Source organism: Phocoena phocoena, chromosome 18 (assembly GCF_963924675.1).
Source record: "Phocoena phocoena chromosome 18, mPhoPho1.1, whole genome shotgun sequence".
Lineage (NCBI taxonomy): Eukaryota > Metazoa > Chordata > Mammalia > Artiodactyla > Phocoenidae > Phocoena > Phocoena phocoena.
In genome coordinates this window covers 6,717,515-6,741,838 of record NC_089236.1, presented here as the reverse complement: position 1 = coordinate 6,741,838, position 24,324 = coordinate 6,717,515, and the positions used below count along the sequence as shown (strand labels likewise).

At 39.6% G+C, this 24,324-nt stretch overlaps 1 protein-coding gene across 1 annotated transcript in view; it reads left to right on the top strand.

The window, feature by feature from the left end:
• Positions 1-17,567, top strand: part of UBL3 (ubiquitin like 3) — an 87,275-nt gene extending 69,708 nt beyond the window's left edge. Inside the window, exons 3-6 of the mRNA XM_065896155.1 lie at positions 4,348-4,456; positions 9,486-9,572; positions 13,653-13,730; positions 14,653-17,567. Coding sequence (XP_065752227.1) covers positions 4,348-4,456; positions 9,486-9,572; positions 13,653-13,730; positions 14,653-14,705 — 327 coding nt within the window. The 3' untranslated portion in view covers positions 14,706-17,567. The remainder of the gene's footprint in view (positions 1-4,347; positions 4,457-9,485; positions 9,573-13,652; positions 13,731-14,652) is intronic.
• Positions 17,568-24,324: the final 6,757 nt, after the last annotated feature.

Genomic DNA, 24,324 nt, shown 5'->3' with positions numbered 1-24,324 from the left:
CTAGGTGAGATTTCTCCAAATTGATATAATGTAACAAATAGGAATGGCAATCAATTTGACCGAAAACTTTTTTTTTTAACTTGAAATTACGCGCATGGAAGAGCTTCCGTTGTTTCCATTGGCCTTATGGGAAATTATCGTGGTAGTTCTACCACACTAATAGTCTTGTTTTGTTTTGCCTCAAAAGTAATTATAAAATATATAATTCATTTGGATGACCTAAGTGCCATCCCTTGGGGATTTCATTACATAATAGGAGCTCCGTCTCATACCAAGTCATTGAGTCCTAATTAACAGTTTTGTTTTTAGATAAGTATGTATATCAGTATATCACATTTTAAGCTGTAAATAAGAGTGTTGTAATCCGTCGATGTGTTGAGAATCCCACTACCTCATGAGCAGAGGTTCTTTTAAGGTATTTTATAGATTGATTTGGCTTCAAAGAAGTAAAAAGGTCTTTCATTAATGAGTATTTAAATAATTAATACATAATCTTCTAAAAGAAAATTCCTACAAAGAAATTTGTAGGAATTGCTATACATTTACTGAGGGGAGCTATAATTGACATTATTTATCTGAATAAGCCTGAGAGATTCTAACTATATAATATAAGAACAATTAACTGCTGACCAACCTGTGTAGCTAGATGTTTGTCTGGGTGATTGCTTTCAGGACTTCTTCTAAAGGAAATGATGGGAATTCAGTGTTTTTCCTCCCTTGGTGTTACAGTCCTAAGATATACTTGACTGCATACTGAGGCAGATGGATTCATGCTTCTAGTCTAGGGACAAGGCTGTCACATAGATATAAGCATAGGAACAAGTCCAGACTCATCTGTTAATCTAACGTATCAATAAACCCAGTCTTTATCTTCATTTGAAAACTAGGCACAATATACATGTTAATATGGGAGCTCAAGATTAACTTCACTTTTCAGAGCGCCTTACTAAATGACAGCATTTATATAAATTGTGCCATATTGCTGACACTAAAGATCCAGACCCTGACAAATTAAACACCGAGGGTTCTACACATTGAAATATCCACACGTCCGTGTCACTACCACAAAATTACTATCCATTCTCATTCTACTTACTACACTTGTCATTTAATAAAATGCCCAGAATGTGGAAGCCTGGATTTTGATCTTGGTGCTGACCTATCCAGTCTAAATCTCTACTTGAGTCTTCAAACTGAAGAAACTGAAACATTAGTGAGTCAACAAATACCGGTTGAACACCTACTACGTGCCAGGCACTGCTCCAGGCAGTGGAAGTGTTTCAGGCAATGTGTTACTTTACTCAGCCACTTAGTTTTGTGGGTTTATTGCTGTTAGTTTTAATTTTGGACTTAAGCTTCTTTCCAAATGCAGTCTTTAACTGCTACTGTCAGTTACAGATAGTTTAACGGTAAGATTTGATAAATTCTTAGGTTGATGTACTTTTAGACTTACTCTTGCAGTTGTCACGTTCTCCTCTTTCCCCACCCAAAGGGGTGATTAGTTTCCCTCTAAGTAGGTTTTAAAGTCTTACTCTGCTTTCTGTTCTCATTTTGTAGCCCAAAGCCACTTTCAAACTTTACCACGCATTATAAACTTAAATGTTTTCTGGGGCCAGCCAGGTCTAAGTGTATGAAGCAGACCAGTGTGAGTGTATCGAGATTAGTAGGGTGTGTGTCAAACTGAAAAGTTCATGCCCACCTGTAAACATTTTAAAAAATACTTTTTAACCTGTGTCAAACACATCTACAGGCCAGAAGTTTTCAACATTCTGAACATCTAGATAAACATAAATTTGTTAGACCGTTGACTTTTAAATATGAAAGTGAAATATCAGTTTGTTAGTGACAGTGATTATATCAGTTTTAAAATAGGAAATGCCAAGAACTTTGCAGCATGAATGCACTTAGTGTTACGTATTTATGGGGTGGAGGTATGTGGATTATTTTGTTTTTGTTTAATGTATTGTGGATGTCTTGCCATGTCAAATCATATAGATCTATATCTTACGTCATTTAATGACTGTGGGAAATTTCCATAGTAAGGATGTGCTATCATTTACTTTTCCATTTCCATATTGGTGGATATTAGGGAAAATCTAAAGTATGCATTAGTGTAAACTTTATAGAAGATAAGGATTAGGTCCTCCTTCCTTCTTTTCTTTGCTATTTTTAAATATAATTTGAAGAAAAGCTCAATAGAAATGAACGTTAAACTTAAAAGTTGATTCCAGGAAATAGTAGGTTCATATCACTTACATAACTCTTAGGAAGCCTGAATTTAATTATATTTCTTTCTGGTTAAGCAGAGACATGTGGCTGAACCATTATGAAGGGCATAATTTCTTGGGCATTAATAACTGAAGGGCTGTTACACAGTAGTTTGAAGCTATTAAAAGATTCCATGTAAGTTCAGAGCAAATATGTATTTACCAATATTCACATGTAAGGAGACAGCCTTGAATAGTGATATATGTGTGAGAACTAAAATTCACATTGTATCGTGTAGATGTTAGGTTTCTTGCTTTGGGAATCACTCATTACTTGTTATAGGAGATGAATAAGGTGGTGCTTTCTTACAATAAAATCATTCTTGCAAACTATTGAATTTTGTTCTAATGGAACTTAGAGTTTCTGAATCAAATTACTTCTTTATAGCAGTGTGATTTCATCAGATCTCTTCCTGTATTAAGTTCTTTGGTCTAAGTTCATTTTAATTAGGAAAGGCAGCAAAAATTCATATTGGACATATTGAAAGGGCTTTTCACCTGAAATGTAGATTTCTTTTATCTTTTAAAATACTTTAAAAAATTGAGATATAGTGTACATACAGTTAGAATACAGTTTCTAATATGGAACCCAGTTCTATTCCATCTACTATGGAATTCAGTTGCATTCCATTGAATGCAGAATTGTTTGTGTATAGCCTTTTTTTTTTTTTTTTTTTTTTTTGCGGTACGCGGGCCTCTCACTGTTGTGGCCTCTCCCGTTGCGGAGCACAGGATCCGGACGCGCAGGCTCAGCGGCCATGGCTCACGGGCCTAGCCGCTCTGCGGCATGTGGGATCTTCCCGGACCGGGGCACGAACCCGTGTCCCCTGCATCGGCAGGACGACTCTCAACCACTGCGCCACCAGGGAAACCCGTGTATAGCATTTTTCTATAGGAGATATTTTATAACTTTCAGCACACTTTCAAAGCGGTGAGGCGCTGGGAGTGGCAATGGCCACTGTTGTGGCAGATAGTAAATCAGTGACCTGGCATCCTGGTGTTGCTGCAGTAGGCACCAGTGTTTTCACTGTAGGCTTTGTCATCTTAAAGATTTTCTGGGGTTTTTTTTCTGAGGAAAAAAAAATGTTAGTAACTGAGGAGGAGAGCTTGGGTAACCTAGGACCTGGCGCAATTCAAACTGGTACAATGACATTCTCTGTTCTCTCTATATAAAGAAGCTAGGCTAGTCCCAGCGCTGAGCTCAGGACTGGAAGTTTTAGGAAGGTGTTATTTGGTCTCTTAACAGACGCCTGGAGGTATAGAAAACTGCACTTGTATTTCTGTAACTTATAGGGGAAATTAATGAATATCGTGGTTTTAAATAATATCATTAATTATGGATAAAGACAAAAATGAAAAAGTGAACTTTTTGGAAAATACATGGACTTGGAATTGTAAATCCTGTGGATCTCAGAATTTGTAGTTCTCTCGTCCAGTTTAGGTTTTCCGGTGAGGGTGAATCTGTGTTCTTTGTCACACATGGCGCCTCCTCCCCTTCCCACAGAAATGAGCGATCATGTAATTGGGATTAAAGTAATTACAATTATTGAATCCTCTATTAACTCTAATAAAGTTCTTTAAAATTATAGTTTCTGGTTCATTTGTTTAGGTTTGAAAATTTTTTATAGGATAAAAAGTTGTATATAATCCTTGTCTCTTTCTTTTTCCTAAGAAGCAGATTAGCAAGTAACTATTTTTCCTGTTTAGTGATGTGATCTGCAGGGTAACCAGTATTAGCTTTTCAATGGAAAATGTGTATTTTGTAGTTATAGTGATAACCTGTAAAATTCTGAGCATTGCTGGAGTAAAGTTTAAAAGTATAATGAATTTTGGCTTTCCTTTGTTCGTTTATTATGGTAAATTACCCCCCCCCACACATATATATATTAAATAATGGAAATAAAATCATGTCTCAAATTCCCATTCTTTAAAAAGAATCTTTTTATAATTTAAGTAAATAAAAACCAGAAAATGGCATTAGTAATAACTGAGAATGTTACTGAAATGAAAAGATTATGAGTTATTACTTTATTTAAAAAATTTCAAGATTTATATTAAAAGAATCATTGTCTTCTTTCAGATAAACTTGCGCCTCATCTTGGTAAGCGGGAAAACAAAAGAGTTCCTGTTTTCTCCTAATGATTCTGCTTCTGACATTGCAAAGCATGTGTATGACAATTGGCCAATGGGTGAGTGGTATTTTTCTCTTGGGAATGAATAATGTTAATTCTTCATGCCCTACCTTGTTTCACAAACATTTTGAAAAAGTTGTAAGTAAATAAAAGAGAACAAACAAATGATTGAGGGTATAAGGCTTAAAGTTAAGGGGGTTGCTGCATCCTTCCTGGGTTTTGCTTTTCAGCTCCCTCACTGCAGAATGATAACGGAGCCAGTGCATCAAGTCCCTGGTTGGCTTTAGAGCTGTTTTAATGTATTGATAAAAGAAAATTATTTTTTTTAAAGAATACACAAGGTGGCTAACACACACACACACACACATACACACTTGCATATCAGTAACCCTATTTATACCAAAACACAAATAAAAGGAAAGAAAAACTGTCTTTAACAAATTTTAATACGTTCTCTTTGGTCTATTCTATACATAGCCTGCTTAAAATTGAGCTTGACACAAAGTTAATTTCTAATTCATGTCACTTCCTGTGTTCTCTGAACTACTACAAGGTCAAGAAGGTATAAAATCCATTTATACGTTGCATTTTCAAGCCAGTATCCATGACAAACAGAATTTGGGCGCGGGGGCGGGGCGTGTGTATGTCTTATTCCTTTCTCTGGTTCTTTTCTATGTAATAAAACCGGCTTGCCATCCTCAAGTGAGTCTTTAGCTTATGTTCTTCCTTTAAACTTAACCCAAGTCATCTTGACCCTTTTAATGGCATGTACCATAGTGATATGACTGTTTCAGCTGATTTCACTTAATTTTACTACCAAAGCAGCTTGGACTTTTAAATCACAAGACTTGTTTTAACAAAGAACACAGTGTATACAAAATGAATCAATTAGGTCAGTGTTTCTCAACCTAAAAAATATATATGGAACTCCTTACAGGAAGAAAATTCTTGTAGATTCCCTAGTGCTGACTTATTTTTGTTATAATGTTTATTTTTAAGGATAGAGACATATAACTCAATTAACTCTTTATCCTTATTAACTTGTATACAACCATAAAACTAAAACAGATCTACAAAGAAAATGCAAATAGAACTCTAAAACCGGTAACGTTCAAACTAACAACTCCAATGTGCCACATGATATATTTTTGCTAAAACTAACTCACTGCTTGCACCGTGAATATGGTACTGCTGAGTGTGGCATGCCTCTGCTACTGCTTGCTGTATGAGAACCCAGTTATCTGCAGATTCACCACAAAACCTTCATTCACACAGTGTACCAAATTGTCATTCAGCCGTCACTTAACAAGAATGCATCGTTTATGTATTAAGTCAACCTCTGTTCTTTTCTTGTTAACCTCTTGACAAAGAAGTACTGCTTGGCACCAGTACAATCATAAACTTAAATGCATACATGGGCACTAAAATCCCAAGGCTGTACTTGGTTGTAAGGTAATTATCTGAATTATCTAGATAATCTCTTGCAGATTATCATTAAAATGAAAACAGAATCTAGAACTTATTGAAGAGGACTTTGAGACCCTAAGAACCTGTCTTTGTGGATTCATAGACCTGAGTTTAAGAAATACTCTGCTTTAGACAAACACTTTCAAATGACTGGATCTTTCTTCTCACTGATAACCAAGGAACAAGTCAACACTAGCTCCTAAGTCAGGAAGAGACTGAAGCTAGAGGTCATAGATACGAAGGCATTTCAGAAGAGCTGAAGTAAACTAAACTTGGGTTCTTAGAATACTGGATTTTCTTCATAGCCAGACAGGGTAGATAAGTAAGAGTATGGAAAGCGTTTTTAAATACCTGTGTGGTGGTGATGTTGTACTAAGTGTAAAGATGCCTTTTGTGACTTTTGTGGGGTGGAGGTTGAAGATAGGCTTTTGACATCTGTGGGCGTGTTGTAGAAGAGGGCACTACAACCCCGGCTGCAAGGGTTACGCCATAACTTGAGGTAAAGGAGATAGTTTCACCTTCGTGATTGTTTGACTTAGACATTAAAAGTAGTTTCAGTTCCTTAAAGTATCCTGATTAATGGTAAACAAAGGTGAGATTCAAGTGCAGGTCCGTAACATAGTTTCCCAAACCATCTACCAGTGTTGGAAATTGTATCAATTCTACGTTACTTATTTTCATAGAAAAGGTTTTTGAACCCAATCTTTTCCTCAGTTTGCCAGTTCTACTCAGCAGTTTTAGACACTGCAGGGAATAAAAATAAATAATTTTTATTTTATATAAAGCATTAAAAAATCGAGGTCTGCTTTGTATCACATAATGCACTAAAGGTCAGCAAATGTAAGTATTTATTGGTGCTAATAATAAAAGTAGTGAGTATTAAATTAGTAGAAGGAAATACTTTGTGCGATATATTTTTGGAAGGAGTGGGTTTCCTTTGGTATATTCTTGTGCAGCTTGGTGGAACATTGTTAATAGATGGAAAGTCAGGCACATAGTGTTATTGGGTCAGAGTTCCAAAAAATAACCCACTAAATATATGTTGCTAGTAGCTGAAATTCCTCCTGTAAGCATTATTCTTCTACAGGTCTCTTTAAATTTCAGATCCTCTGAGAAGGAAAGGAAGACAGCGTGTTAAACCACAGAAGCACATGAGAATCGTGACACTCTGTGTAGGATAAAGAAATACGTGGCGTCACGTTTCTGCATCTCAAAAAAATACTTTAAACGTTTTTAGAATTTTTTTTCCGTGTAAATTAGACAATTACTGTCATTTGTCTTTATATCTTGACCAGAAATATTCATATATCTGATAAGGGTCTAATATCTAAAGTATACAAGGAACTCATACAACTCAACAGCAAAAAAACAAACAATCCAGTTTTAAAATGGGTAGGAGATCTGAACAGACATTTTTCCAAAGAAGACACACAGATGGGCGACAGGCACAAGAAAAGATGCTCAACATCATTAATCATCCGGGAAATGCAAATCAAAACCATAACAACATGTTACCTCATGCCTGTTAGAATGACTGTTATCAAAGAGACAAGGAATAACAAGTGTTGGTGACGATGTGGAGAAAAGGAGGCCAATTTACATTCCCAGCCACAGTGGTGGGAATGTAAATTGGTGCGGCCACTTAGGAAAACAGTACGGCGATTCCTCAAAAAATGAAAAATAGAACTACTATATGGTCTAGCAATTCTGCTTCTGGGTATTTATTTGAAGAAAATGAAAACACTTAATTCGAAATGATATATATGCATCCTTATGCCCATTGCAGCTTTATTTACAATAGCCAAGATATGGAAACAACCTGAGTTTCCATCAGTGGATGAATGTATAGTGAAATTGTGAGAGACACACACATACACAATGGAATATTACTCAGCCATTAAAAAAAAGAGTGAAATCTTGCCATTTGCAACAACATGGATGGACCTGGAGGGCAATTATGCAAAGTGAGATAAGTCAGAGAGAGAAAGATGAATACCGGATGATATCTCTTGTATGTAGAATCTTAAAAAAAAAAAAAGCCAAGCTCATAGATAACAGAGAGCAGACTGGTGGTTGCACAAGGTGTGGGGAGGGGAGAGATGGGTAAATGTTTTTTTTTAGTTTGAATAAATTGAATGAAAATTATTTTAAAAAGAAAAATTATAGGAGAATATTTTAACCCTGGCATTTTGACATTGAGGACATTTAACACAAAATACAATTTGACCCATGTAAAATTAGATTAGGTAGAAATTATCGTGACAGAATAAAATGAACAACGCTAAAGGAAAGGAAAAAGAAATATTCTATTAAACAATAAGTTTGGGTGTGATGAATTCAAAGTAATCCATACGAAAGTGTTAACAATTGACAACTTATTCTTTCTTCTGGAGAAGAGGGACCTGGGAGCCCTGGAGTCAGAAGGCAACAGAGACACCCCAGGGGGAGGGACGAGACGGGGGCCTGGGGGAGAAGGAATGAGTTTCACTTCTCCTTACCCACTCCTGTTGGGCTGAGTCACTGACAGGCACTGGTTTTATCAAATTCATATTCATCACTTTGAACACTCAGAAAAAGGCAAGAAGAAAAGTGCTCTACTTACCTCCTTTCTCTTCTGTCCCTTGCTCTTCAGGCTACTTTAAACTAGTTTGTGTGCTGACAGTTATCATCGCCTGAAAACAGGAGCTTCTATAGGAAACAAACACATGATACTAGAATTCTTGAGGAAGATGATGATGAAATTCTCAAACCTTTCAAAATCAGAGCTTCAAATTCTGTATCTACAAGCTAGTGAAAATTACTAACCCCATACCTTGTCATGATACTACTGTTCTCAAACCATTATTTTAACAGAATCATATTCCATATTTTACTATAATGTAAGTTATACACTAAAATGAAATCTTCTGTTATTCATTCTACCTACCAGTTTCTCTTTTGATTTTCTTTGTACATTATCCTAGCTTTCATACTTATATAGCACCTTCTAATATGTTATTTTTCAAGTTTATACTGAGAATTTTGGGTAAAGTGAACTAAAGTTGTGTCTTTAATGTTTATCAATTGGCTTCAAAAAGACGATAAAGTTATCAACATTACCCAAAAGTAAACACCTAAGTTTTTTGTTGTTCTGTTTTTTTAAATGTTTGTTTTCCAGTTATTGAGGTATAATTTTTTGTTATGCTCTATATCAATATATTAATTCTTTTAAAAATCTTTGTTAAACCTATTGTTTCCAGCCTCAAATGTATATTTTAAAAGGTACAAATATTGGAAATATTATCGGTTAATTACTGGTTATTAACATTTTCAGCTGACATTTTTAAAACTAGGATTCGATTTTCCCCAACTCACTTGTTTCCATTTTTAAACTTCAGGACCGTACTTTGGCACAGTTTAGTGTTCTTTAAGAAGCAAAAACTAGCCTTAAGCGGCTCTTGCTATTTGACGAGAACAGCAAGGACAGTGATTAAGTGGGCAGTGACTGCTCCAATTATAAGGAAGCGCCAAGCGTCTTCTCTGATGTATTCTACCTGATTTGGAGCCGAATTTTAGAACAATGCACTAATACCTTAATTTTATGTTGAAATGCACCTAACAATTCCCTGGTTCTTTTCAGACTGGGAAGAAGAGCAGGTCAGCAGTCCAAACATTCTACGCCTTATTTATCAAGGACGATTTCTACATGGAAATGTCACATTAGGAGGTAATAGTTACCTTTGTAATGGGATTTAATGCCTGTCTCATGGCAGCATTTTTCATTTGTTTGTTTAAATGCTAATGTCTTATCTTACTAAAAATGTATAATTTCAAACTGTGAATTTTGCCTAATTTTTGATATGTCTACTTCTTTACATTTTTCATTCCGTTTAATTTTAGCACTATGATTAAGTGTTTACTGCCTTGTAGAATAAACTCTAAGCCATTACAGATGGGAGTCCATACCTATATTTTATAAATGTAATTTAAGTGTACTTCTGGATAATATAATTTAGATGTAATATTTTTAAGTTAAAGCGAGACACACAAACTAGGAAAGGTTTATGGTAATGGATTTTCAAATAGAATACTGAAGGTATGTTTTCAGTTTGACTCTAACTGATGTAATTGCTAATCATGCAGGAATAAAGGTAAGTGAGTAACGTTAGAGAAACTGTAGTGTAGTGACTGAAAGAGCAGATTTTAGAGCCAGATTGTCTGAGTTGTATCTTAGCTCCACTACTTACTGGCTCTGTAACCGTGAGCAAGTTACTTCACTGCTTTCTGTCCTAGTTTCCTCATCAGTAAATTAGGATAACCATAATGCCTACCTCATAGGTTGGGAGGGTTGAATTAGTTTATAAATTCAAAGCACATAGAACAGTGCTTGGCACGTAGTAAACACTTTAATTGTTAGCTATTACTGCTCTTTATATGTGAATGGGGAAATGTAGCTCAATAGTGCCCCCTTCTGGGTGGAACATTGTCTACCATCAGCAGGATTTGTTTTTATTTAAGTACAAGTATTTCAAATATATTATGAGAACTAGAAATATGTAGGCGAAGGAAGTGATCTACTGTAATATATCTTGTTTACATAAAGTCATGACTTCTTTCCTCTAAACCTAATAATCGAAATGTTTAATCTGTTCTTCCTTAAAGGTAGAATATTTTCGTTCATTCATTCATTTATTCAGCATGTATTTCTTATGTGCCAACACTGCTAAACAATGAAAGATACAGGGTTGAAAAAGAATCTCTTCCTTCAAGGTGCTCTGGTATTACATAGTAGAAACACATAAAATTCACTGTCAAAATACTTTGTGACTTGGAGTAGATGAATGCAAATGATTACTATGACAATATCAAGTCGATGGGGTGTTTCAGTATGTAATTTTACACACAGCCAAGTTTTGGAGGCATTGATAACACTGGTCTAAAAAGTGCTGCTATCTACTGAGAGGTATCTGCCGTTTAAAATATAGCTTTTTGGTTTGTAGTTGTTGTTATTATTACTTCTTTATAGCTCTTTGTGTAGTTACATGGACCAATTCTTAATGTGTTGTCCATGGCTATATTTTACACTCATTAAGGATGGGGCCATATTTTAGTCTTTTTTTGATTGTCTGTGCCTCACATAAGCTCTTGTAGTGTTGATGGGTCAATGTTGATTGAATTACTCTATTGACTCCACGAATGACTCTTGAGACTCCATTTCCCTTTGAGTATTGATCTACATGAGCAATTTCTTATCAACTTAATTCTTTAATTACCTCTCTGTTGTGGCCCCAAAGTTCCAACTTCATATTAAATATAATAGAATTTGTGTTAAAATCAAACTATTGACTTTTCTTGGAATTTGTTTTTGACCGATTAACAGATTGACTTACGTTATTACTCTCATTCTATGTTGCTGTCAATCTTTTCAAGAACAGACCATCTCTGGTCTTAGTGATTTAGACAAAGAGCATAGGAATATAACCTAGACCTTTTAAGTTGATCAATAAATCTGGGTAATAACATTGAACTATTTGTGGCTTTTTGGTCGCTGTTTTTCTTTGTCTCCCTGTTTTTTGTTTTTGTTTTTTTTTTGAGGTACGCAGGCCTCTCACTGCTGTGGCCTCTCCCGTTGCGGAGCACAGGTTCCGGACGCGCAGGCTCAGCGGCCATGGCTCACGGGCCCAGCCGCTCCGCGGCATGTGGGATCCTCCCGGGCCGGGGGGCACGAACCCGTGTCCCCTGCATTGGCAGGCGGACTCTCAACCATTGCGCCACCAGGGAAGGCCCTGTCTCCCTGTATTGTTGAATGTGGATAAGGAGGAGACGGCACACAGGGTCATACAGTTGAATGGCTAGTGTGGAGAAGGCCTAGGCTTGCTTTGCACGGCTTGAGACTTGCTCTGTATGTATAACCCTGTGGGCATCGGATACTTATTTTTAAATGCAGATTTCTGCATGCCCACCCTCCCCCGCCCTGTCTCCCAATCTACTATCGATTTGCCGTCCCTGGTCATTTTTCTGTAAAGGGTGAGAACCTCTCTTCTGGGTACTGTGCAGTGTCCCAGTAGAAAGCAGAAGCACCACAGCGAAGGAGAGAAAGCATCTTGGATCTGGTATCCCTCTTCCTTTACCTTCTCTTAGTATCAATGTCTACAATTTCTAGTTAAAATTCAGATGGAGAAGAAAACTAAGTGCCCGTCAGTCAAATTTGTGGCTTCAAACAGTAAGCCCCTCAGCAGCTTTCTAGGCCTGTGCAACATCTCTGCACATTTACATCTCAGCTCACTCACCTGTTCTCTGAGGTCTGTTTTCCTGGCTGCCCGAAAAGATGATGATCATGGTAATATCTGTGGAGTGCTTTTTTTGTGCCAAGCCCCGCGGCAAGCACTTTCCTTGGATTGTTTCTTTTAATCAATACAGTGGTAGGGGGCAGGTGATAGAATTACTATCTCCAGTTTAGGTGGAGGAAGCTGAGGCGTAGGGAGGGGTCAACAGAACTCTCAGAACTCATCTTACAGTCAGTAAGTAAGTAGCAGGGTGCAACTGTAACCCAGGTCTGGCTTACTGGAGTCAAGAAGGTGGTGTGAGAGTGGAACACAGCTTGGTATGTGGACATTTTAAATTCAGTCAGGCTTTCCCAATACATTTAGTGAAATGTTTCATAATATAAAGTCCTGTTTGCATTTCAGTGTTAAGTCAGGCCAAGGAGATTATCCAATAAAGGCCCTCCTTTTGTCTCAGCCTAGTGTGTATTTTGGGGCCACGATGCTTCATTTTAACTTCAGAAATTAAGAGAACAGACCACGTAGTGGCTGGCTAGCTTTAAGTAAGATGGAAACTCACCTGGACTACATGAAATATTAGGAATATTGAAGATAATCAGGGCTCCTTTTAACCATCATCCCGTAGAGCAGGTCGAAAGAGCAAGTGGTGGGAGGGTGGCGCTCGCTGAGTACGGGTCTAGGCCTGCCTTAAGTCTGCAGTGAAGAGACTAGTCGGAAAAGTCAGAACTAAACGTCACAGCTGTGGGAACAACTCCAGATGTTAGATCTACCGGCTGCCTCTAATTTTATACACAGAATGACAAAGGGATTTGCCATGAAACTTTTGCGTAAGTGTGGTTCATGGGTGCGTTACATCAGTCTGTGTCTGAAATACTTCATAATAAAAATTATTACTTATAAATGAGAAAAACCTTTTAAAGACTTGATTAGAAAACAGTGATTACTAATAATGCCAAGACAGTGATTCTTTTAAAGTAACCTTTTTAAGAAAATTATTTTCTAATTGACGCATATAAGGTTAAAAATAATAAAATCATTATATCATTATTATGTTTAAAATTATGTTTGTCATTTCTTCTGTTTCTACCTTATAGTGGCCTGTCTGGTGCAGGAATTTTATTATGTGACTAAACATAATTAGGTTTAGAAACAAATGTCTCTTAATCTAAACTTCCCCCTAATGTAGAAAAAGTATTCTTTAAAACCTTGTTGAAATTCCTTCTCTCCTTTAAAGATTATCCAATATTAACCAGTTATGCATTTTCTCTTGTCCCCTTCCTTAAACAATGTGTATATATGTGTCAAGCTGATAGCCATAGCTAAATAATTTCTGAATTATAAAAATTGTTTCCGATAATATGAACCTAATTTCATTTTGTAAGAGATGCTCTCTCTGGTAAGAAGTGCCATCTGTTGAGGAAGTCATACAAAAAGCAATCAATTTTTAAAACGGTTTCAATTTTGGTTAGTGATTTCAACAGGTTGGTGTATATGTAACAAGTTGTCTTCTGCTTTTCACATAGCATTAAAACTTCCTTTTGGCAAAACAACAGTGATGCACTTGGTGGCCAGAGAGACACTGCCAGAGCCCAACTCTCAAGGTGAGCCGTGTGCTCGAGAAGGTTCTCACTCGAGCCACAGACAGCCATTCAAAAGTGGCTCAGCGTTTCTTGGAAATTCTGAGGGGAAGAAGTTTTCATAGTTTATGGTGACTGGTCCTTAGCAGTCAAACCAAATCAGCGTGTCCCTTGATTCTCCTCTGTGTTTATGTGTGTATCTTGGTTTGGGGGAGAGGAGAGGGAGGGGCAGGACTGTGGAATCTCTAGGGTGTCTGGGTAGGTAAGTGGGCCCTTATGTTAAAAACCTCTGCGGGCCTCTGTTTTGGGGGTGAAGACAGGTATCACCGCCCCGCCCCCCGCCCAGCCATCTGCTGGCCTTGCGGAAGCCTTCTGCTTCCGGGAAGGCTCTTGGAGGGTAGTGCAGGGTGAGGTGCTACCATCCATCCTGGAGCTGCGTCTCAGTGGAGAGGGAAGGTGACTTTGTGGATGATTGCTAAGACCTAACGAGTCACCAGAAACTCTATTCATAGTTTATGGATGGAACTTGTTAGTAAGCAAATAACCAGACATTTTGGAAACAGGCTAAAATTAAAAGGGTATTTACTATAGCTTTTTAATTTAAAAATAATGCAAACATTAAACAGAAAAATCCTGTTTCTTACTATGCTTGCTGTTTCTTATTATGCCCCTTTCCTCATGCTTTTTTTTTTTTTGCGGTACGCGGGCCCTCTCACTGCTGCGGCCTCTCCCGTTGTGGAGCACAGGCTCCGGACGCGCAGGCTCAGCGGCCATGGCTCACGGGCCCAGCCGCTCCGCGGCACGTGGGATCTTCCCGGACCGGGGTACGAACCCGTGTCCCCTGCATCGGCGGGCGGACTCTCAACCACTGCACCACCAGGAAAGCCCCCCCGGGGAGCCCCCCACATGCATTTTTATAAACAAGGCTTCTCTTCATCTTCCCTAGGTCAGAGGAATCGCGAAAAGACTGGAGAGAGTAATTGCTGTGTGATCCTGTAAACACTGTCTGCCAAGCGTGGTGTGATGTAGTCTTTGTCTTTCATGCTGCTGGGCCAGAGGAGACCCAACGTCGCTTCAGAACCTTTAGGAAGAGTCTGCCTATAAATACGTGGACCTGAACTATCACATGAACACTGTCATCTTTTCTCATGAAAGTAAAAAGAACCAAGAACATTTTTCACTATGATTTTTTATTTCCAGTATTTTTGTTTATGTTGAGCAGTTTTAAAATGTATTGATTTTTGAATGCAAGTCAATCTCCAGGGGAAAAGTTAACGAGTTATCTTTCATAGCAGAAACGATTTTGCTGCCACAAAAATTTTCATTACCAGAACTAACAAAATCAAGTGTTCCAAATACAGTGTGCACTAAAAAAGATTGAGTTATTTTCTTCATCAGCAGAATTTATAACACGGTTTATGGTACCTAGAAATATACTCATATATACAATCCACACTGGAAGACACAGCAATTAATGAAGTTAATTACTGGGCTAACATGAGAGTAAGAAATGGAAAAGAAACTGAAATGTTGGGTGAATGCTACCAAAGTCAGCCATGGCGGCTGCACTGGCACAGAATCCTACACTGAGTGCGACTGTTCTCACTGCAACAAGTGAAGAAACAAAAAGTGCCTCTTGTTGAAATTACTCAGCAGAGGGGCTGACGAGACTAGTTGTTTTTCCTTTAACATGTGCACTCTAGTCAGACAGTGACGGAGGGCTGGTTCACATAGCACAAGATGGGTGAGAGCTCGCGTCCTAGCCTTAACGCAGGGGTAAATTCCAGTCACTCGTAGACCTCCGTGATTGCGCAGAAATATTAGAAAACCTCATTTATTCATCACTTTTGTGTATTTGAATATCAGCAAATTGAATTTTTCCATAATTATTGCTCATCTCTGTGTCCAGTGTCACAGTTACTCATTAGAGACCTCAGATGAATTCTTAAAATTAAAAAATTCTCCATAGGACTAATTTTGTTTCTTTACGTAGTTTGCATTGGGTATTAGTGCTTGCAATTGTATTAAAGTCAAAAGCTGATTTTCAAGGCACACTTGATTAGGGATGCCATTGTTTTGTTTTGTACCAATAATTTAAAAATTGATATGCTAAAAACAATTTGCACAGCACTAAAGCATGAGCTAGTTTCATCTAAACCTGTAAAAAATATAAAAGATTTTATATTTTTTCACTGGGAAGAAATTCTTCCTGGATGAAATTACAAATACGTGTAGAATATATTTAATAAAAAACTTATAAAATACCTAACTATAGAACTTAAATATAGATTGGCGTGTAGTATATAGAACAATGTTCCATATAAATAACTTTAGCCTTTATAAAAATGAAGTTGCAGGCTGACGTTATGTTCTGTACTGAAATGAGTGTCCACGGCCCTTACAAATAGTAAGTGTAAATCGTTTCAAACGGTCAGCTTTGTTTAAAGGTCATCAGGTTATTTTATTCATTGTTAATGCTTTGACGAAAAGGCTTTATATGCAGTAGATCTACGAAAATATTGTTCATACTGATCAGAATTAAATTTGTATAGAGCAGAGTTTTAAAATGAATGTAAATAGCACTGAACATTTTCCTTTTGCAACCTGCACTTATAGATCCTTTCTGTAAACTAAATAAAAAAAATATTGTAATGCATTTTGGTGGTAATTTTAAAGGTCTTGATTAGGTTGATAATTGTTTAAGCACTGTCTCATCCATGTTAAAATTGTTCAGTTTTTATTTCTGAATCTTTAAAAAATTTGTTTAATATTCTACTGTTAGGTTTGGGACGAATCCCAGTGTATCTCTGGTATTTAACCTGGTTAATCTGTGCAGTCACGACAATGGGTAGAATTATGTAGTCCCTGTTATCACTAAGATGTTCTATTCAAGAGATGTCGAACATTTATATGCTTTGTTGACTAACTCACATGTGAATTCTGTTAGTGTGGACTAAAGAAGAATCTGGTAGTTACTTAATTGGGCAATTAAGCCATTTATGGCTGTATTCTTTCCTAATACAAACTACTGGTAATTATTTTTAATACCTATTTTAATTCTAATTATTCTTCTGTTTCTCCAAAGTTAAAGACTACATTTAATTGTGATTGAAATTTTATGGTTAACCATATTCTCTATTGGTTTTCAATACATTTTTCTGTGTGTTCCCACATTATAAATTTCCCTTCACAAGACCTCAATTTAGAGTTTGCAAAATGGATGAACTGGTTCATCAGTAGAGAATTATGTCTCTCAATACCTGATATCGTTGTGCAAAATGAAAAGAAGAATTTGAAAATTGCAGTAAAATTATATACAGGAAACACCAAAAATTTAGATGCCTTAATAGCGTATACATGAAAATACTCAACCATCCCTTTGAAAATAGTTCCTTGGACTGCCTGCCGGTTAAAATTGATCGATCATATCCCATTGAAGGTCCCTCTGCCACAAACAGCTTGCTTGCTGAAAGGCGAGAGCCGCAGAGGTCCAGTCCTGTAAATAAAACCTGAGCTACGGGCCTGTGACCCTGCCCAGCACTTGGTATTTAACTCATGTCTTTTACCTAAATTGTCCTAGACTTGAAGTATTCTGGAAAAGGCAAAGCTTTTCTTCTTTATTAAAACCTCAGCATGTCTCCTTGATCTGACTTATTTGGTTCCTCTTCAAGATAAGTTGTATCTTATCATGAAAAATGTAGTATTTAACATCATCACGCACATTACATGAGGTTTTCTCGTGACAAACATCTATCCTTTGTTTTATGTCATCTTGACCAATGTTACAATAATTTCTGTTAGCTGACTGTGGTGAACAATGTTTAATGTGAAAAGAAATTAAAACTTTCTTCATCTGTTGTAGAATATTTCCCTTCTTTTAAGTGACGTCATAATTTTGGTGTAGAAATATTCTTTGTCTCTACTATTTTTCTCTTTTTTCCTTCCATTTATTTTATTACATTCCTCAGTAAAATCAGCATTATGTCAGCCTTTTTTTCTTCTCTGTTACCGAAACCAAAGAGAAGCGGTCAACCAAAATTTTGTGTACCTTCACACCATCCTTACTGGTAACTGTTGCAGGCATCTCTTTAATTTTTTTCCCATTATTATTTTGCAATATAGCCACTGGTTAGCCAAACAGAGTGACTAGGGGTGGGAGGAGGGCTTGAAGAAGGGCGTGTAACCTATACTTGTGGTTGAAACAAAACTGCAGGCTGCTGGCTGTCTCCTAGGCACGGTTTCCCTGACCTAGCAGAGTGGGCTTCTCGGACGTGGGCAGCGGGTGGTTGGCTGCGGCTCCCCTGTGCGGCTCCGAGCGCTTGGTGCGCTTTCTTCGGAAGAATACAGCGTGTGTGTGAAGCCCCTTCACAGACCGGGGGATGGGGTGGGGACTGGCTTCCGAAAGAGTTCGTGGACAAAAGTAAATAAACGTCCAAGTCTCGGTAAAGTTTAAGCCAGTACTAGAATATGAAAACATACTTCATTTATTAAGTTATTTTGTGGCTCTTGACAATGACATCAAATGTCCTTCAATATTTTTTTATTCTGCCTCTTTTTCCAAACGCCAGCTTTCAAGAAGTATACAGTAGGCATGGTAAATCAATACTTGGGGAAAGGGGATGTCAATCTCTCCTTTGATTCAACCAATAAAAAAAGGAGCTGGGGGACTTCCCTGGTGATCCAGTGGTTAAGACTGCACTTCCACTGCATGCCGCGTGGCGCGGGGGGAAAAAAAGAAAAGGAATTGGGTAAACAAACATGTATTTCTTAACGTGGCTCTGGAAGTGATTTGTTTTAAAACCAAGAGTCTGAGGCAGAGACTCAACTGATTCTAGAGTGTAGTTATTACACATTCAGACATTGTTCAGTATCTGATTTTTATTTTCTCCAGACATTTCTCAAGCCTTATTTTGGTGTAAGGGGAGTCTACGTTGTAGTAGAAGACACTTTGCTTAACAAGGAGGGAACAGGATCTAGAGGGGAATATGCCTTGACCACACACGGAACTGGAACCTCAAGGTTTTAATCGGTGCTGCTTTTTAGACTGTCCACATGTTCCATGTGATGATAAAAGAGGGGGATTTATTCCGTTCTCAATTGTCTGCTGGATAAGATGGCTTTTCCGGCGTTCTGGAGCCTGGCCCCTCTCACGGTCCCCTTCTGCATCACGTGGTTTTCTCTCCGGGGCTTTGCTTAACTGAGTTCCACTAATTAGCGTGCGACCTTCCACCAGTGTTTCTCAAGCGTTTTTAAAAATTTGATTAACACATCTCCATTTTGACTGATAACTGCCATTCAGCCCTCAGACTGCAGGATACCATGCCCGAGAACAGCAGGGCTTTGGAATCAGGCCTGGCTTCGAGGTCCAGTTACTTAATCTTTGGGCTTCCGTTTTTTCATATACAGAGTAAGGATAATACCTATTTTGTAGGGTTGTAGGGATTATTTTAAAATAAACATTTTTAGCACTGACTGGCCCAAGAACTCATCTGACCGCCCGTCAGAGCTGTCAGAGGGCCTTATGTCAGAAATGGAGGGCCCAGCACCCATGTGTGTTCTAGACATCATGAAGAAGTAGCTTACGAAAAGGAGAAAAATTAGGAAGATTCTGCGTGCAGATCTCTCACAAGTAAATCACTATGTAGTCAAAATTATCCTGACGAGGAAGGAAAAAAGACATTGAAGAGATCGTTGTGGCCACAAGTCAGCTCTCCCATCATAATTTAAACAGCATGACCAGAACTGGGTGTTTGGCTACGTAAATCAAGGAGAAATCCAGCAAGTGTCAGACACCTCTGAGAATGGTGTTAGAAAGGTCTGGAATGAACTGGGGTTGAACGGAAATAGAAAGTACACGATTGCTGTGCTCAAAACAAAAAGAACATGGCAGGGATACACTGCTGGGTGCCAACCCTGGCTGCATGCCGGAACCACCGGGGGAGTTTTCATTATTTTAATTTTTTACTTTTTCCTATTGACGCCTGGGTTGCTCACATCAGCTGAACTAAATCAGAACACTCGTGGCTCGGAATGGTCTCCTTAATTCTTGCCAATGACCAAAACCAGAACCACTTAAATACCGAGAACACAACACAGTGGAAAGACTGCAGTAAGTGGAGTTAAAGTAGAAATGGAAACCGGGCGAGAGGATGGAGACGGGGAATAAGAGTCCCAGCCGCTTTGGATTCTAGGAGACCTTGCGCACGCCGAGTAGTACTGCCCCTGCGCCCCTCCCGCCGCATCGCCCTAGACCCCCTCCTCCCTGCGTGCCTTTGCGCATGCCCACCACCGCCACCCGCTCCCAGACCACGAGGCCAGACCCCCCCAGCATCCCAGCCGCGATACCCACGGGGAGAAATAATGTCGAAGTGGAATCCATAAAAATGAGAAGGATTTGTACATCAGTGTTCACAGCGGCGTTATTCACAGTACCCAAAAGGTGGCAACTACCCAAACAGATGAATGGAAAAGCAAAATGTGGTATCGTCAGACAATGGAATATTATTCAACTTTAAAAAGGATGGAAATTCTGACACGTGCTACAACACGGATGAGCCTTGAAGCCACTATTCTAAGTGAAATAAGAGGCCACAAGAGGACAAATATTGTATGATTCCACTTACACGAAGTACCTTGAATAGGCATCACAGAGATGGAAAGTAGAACAGAAGTGACCAGAGGCTGGGGGAAGGCAAGGATGGGGACACGGGGACACAGTTTCAGTCTGGGAAGATGAAAAGAGCTCTGGAGGTGGACAGTGGGGATGGCTGCACATCGTGAATGCACTTAATGCCCCGGCTTGTACGCTTAAGAATGCTTAAAATGGTAAATTCTATGTTATATATATTTTACCACAGTAAAAGAAAAATAAAACTTTTTTTCAAACACATGAGTAGGCCTTACCCAGGAAAAGGAGCCTGGCAGAGCTTCAGAGAAAATGGGCAGAGGGTGACGCAAGCAGAGCAAACAGAAATGCAAAGGCCCAGAAATGAAAGCGGGCACGCTGGCGAGGAAATTGTGAGTAGCTCGGTGTGGCTGGAGCACGGAGGACTTGACTTTGACAGGGAGGCAATGGGAAAGTTGAGGCTTGCAAAGCGAGCCGGGGCCACGACGTGAGGAAGCTCAGAAACCCCACCCGTAACTCCGAAATCTGGACTTTTCCTGCAGGTGGGGCTGCACCAGTGAGTGTCACGCACGTTCACACACCCCCAGAAGGGACTTGGCGATTTCCCTCCAGCCTTTCTACTGTAATAAATTATATAATAAAATAAAATACACTGTTTCTGTATTTTTTAAAATGCTTATTATAAAGAATTCAGAGTCTTAAACATGAAGAGGTGAAAAGTGTTTTCATTTTCGTTTTACCCCAAGCCCATCACGCACAAATAAGAACATGATCGGAATATTCTCTGTTCATATTGACAGCAGAGACGGTTCGTAAACAAAGCTGCTTTATAAACTTGGGGTCATACAACGGAAGCTGTTTTGAATTTTAGTTGCATTCAACAAAAGACATGGAAATGAAACTCAAAGAATCACTGTCACATAAAAGTTTCTTCACCACCAGAGGGTTGTTTCCTAAATATCCCTCTAGGATTAAAGAAAGAGTGATTATGAAGAAAAAGAAGAGGTTACTATTTATCTTTAGGACTTTATGTTTCAGTTTCAGACAATACTAATTGATTCCTTTCTCTGAAAGATGAAAGAGGTGTTACTTCTTCCATCTGACCCCCTCTGAATTTTGTTAAGTTATGATTATTTAAATACTTCCCATATTTCTAACACATACACTGCTCTCTAATTATGTGGTATCATAATTATTCAGTTTTAACTCTACATTTAAATGGATTCCATATTCACTTCCAATCTTTCATCAAAGCTTCCCGAGTCCTGATGGTTTTAAATCATGAGTCATCTACCAGTGGGTTAAGTTGTTATTGTAAAATATCTCTTGAAGAAGATTCACAGCACTGCCTAAAGATGTCTGTCTGTTACCTTTACGTTTGAATGACACCTTGATGGCGTGGAATGATCTCAGGCTGCACGTTCTTTCAGAACTCGGTAGACATTACTCCAATGTTCTCAGGCTCTGACTGTTGTGAACAACCCTGAGGCCAGTCTAATTTGTCTCTCTTGTAGTTGATTTGTGTTTTTCCAGATGCCTGGAGATTTCTTTGTTTAAGTCTCAAGTTCAACAGCTTCTCCAGGCTATGCCTTGGCAAAGAGCTTTCGGTGTCAAAATCTCCAAGAATGTGGAGTGTGCTTTTAACCTGCAGATTCAGTTCTGCCTGGGAAATTTTTCATATGTATCTCTCAGGACATCTTCTGGTCCTCTTGTCAATCCTCTGCTTCAGGGACACCAACTGTGCTTCTATTGGATTCTCACCATTCACGGGCCGGATGTGTTATCTTCTCTGCTTTAACACTGGTGTCTTTTCCGTGTGCAGTCACTGAGATGACCTCCGTCTTTCTTCTGATGTCAGCACTTTGATTCTCAGCTGGGTCCAGTCCTTTGCTTTTTAAGAAATTTATACTTTAGTTCTCTAAGTATGATGTGGAGTTTGTGGAAATGGGTGGGGGGGAGGCGGATGGAAGGAAAAGAAAGGAAACTCAGCTGCGGGCTGTGCAGGCTCTGTTGGAGAAGCTTCCCCTGCTCGCTCTGCTTATGTGTCACTGAGCGTCTGGAGCTGGTGTCCCCCCGCCCGGCTGAGGGTGTTGTTCATTCCCACCTGGGGTGACCCTCAGGGTCGGATTATTCTCCCAACTCAGGCACCGTCTTAGTCCCTCACTTCTGCCGGAGAATCAGCTCTATTTTTCACTTTCTCCCATATTCCTCCACCCCTCCGTCTCTCCCCCCACACACTCTGTGTAAAGTGCTTTTCTAGTTGCCGGTCACAAAGAGGGAAAAATAGGGACTTCCCTGGTGGCGCAGTGGTTGAGAGTCTGCCTGCCGATGCAGGGGACGCAGGTTCGTGCCCCGGTCCGGGAAGATCCCACATGCTGCGGAGCGGCTGGGCCCGTGAGCCATGGCCGCTGAGCCTGTGCGTCCGGAGCCTGTGCTCCGCAACGGGAGAGGCCACAGCAGTGACAGGCCCGCGTACTGCAAAAAAAAAAAAAAAAAAAAAGAGGGAAAAACAGCAAAATCTGTTGTCTCACTGTTTTAAAGTTATTTAATCACCTGCCTTTTGACGATCATTTACCATCTTGACTTGTCTTTCGCGCTCACCTGAGATCCATTCATTGGGCATCTACTGTAAGCCATGCACTGGGGGAGGCACTAAGAGTTCAAGGACAAGGGAGACAGTCTCTGCTCACAGAGTTTGTGGTTCATTTTGTTACCTGTCTCATCAGTCACTGAATAGTCTCAATTTACTGTTAGTTATTATTTTCTTCCTCTCTCCTCCTGCTGTCCCTGCTCCAGGCCTTCTTTATCTCTGAGATTATTAGCAGATCACAGCAACTGTCTCCTATATCTTCTTTTTTACCTAAGACTTCCTGGTGACAAATCTGGTTGGAATAATGTTTTTAGATAAATCTTTTCAAAATCACTTTTTTCATGACGCTTCTGGGGCCCAGAACTTCTCAGTGACTCCTCACTTCGGACCACAAAAATCCAAGCTCCCTGGCACAGGTCTCCTTCCTGCGGCTCCGGGCTCTCCACCTGCAGCGAATCCCGGGGACTGGCTTGTTCAACACTCATTCCAAACCCTTTTGCATCAGCTGCACAAGCGAAAGCTAAGATCCATTTTCCTGACTCTCTTGCAGCTAGAGGTCCAGTTTTAAGTTCCTCCTCTCGGAGGCAACCCGGGGAGATTCTGATTCACAGCTGGGGTGTGTCGGAAGAGGAGCCAGGCACAAAGCATCCGCTTTGCTGGTACCGATGGCACAGGGGCCGTGCGTTCTGCTTTGGAAGCAGTGACTTCTAGTTTGCAGCAGTATCTTAACGTGGCAGCTTTCTGATCATGACGGAGGCCTCAGCCCTCCCGGCAGCCCAGTTCTTCCGCATGGGGAAGGGACTCACTCTTGGAGGCTCGGCTTAGAGGCTGTTTGTCTACCTGTTCCATTCTCTAGGTGATATGTACCATTAAGTCCTTTCTGCTTTAACTAGCTGGGAGGGACCCTGGTTTCTGCAATCCTTCGCTCTGACCAATACACTACCCAGCTTTACTTCTCACTTTCCCCCCAAACCTGTCAGCCTGGTGCCATCACTGGCCCTGGGAAGATACCCTTCATGTCTGTCCTTCATGCACTTACCCCTTCACCTGCCCTCTCACTTTCCCCTGCGATGTAACTGTCTCCCTGGGTCCTCTAATTCCAGATCCAGAGCACATCTGTCTCCCCTGGGGCTTCTCTGACCCCGTGTCCCCACTGGTCCTCTTCACGGGACAGAGAAGCCCAGCCCCGAGGGTCAGAGTAGGCTTAGGGCCTCAGCTCTCCCATCCAATGGCGATCCCGGATGGACTTGTCCTCAGTTTCCTTTGCCATAAAATGTGGAGGCTGGACCACGTGAGCACCACCTTGCCCTCCAGCTCAAAAGTTAAGACTCAAAGAAAAGCTACTTCCCAAGCCAAGACAGCCGAGCTGCTCTCAAAAACATTTGGCTTCAAATCCTGTGGCC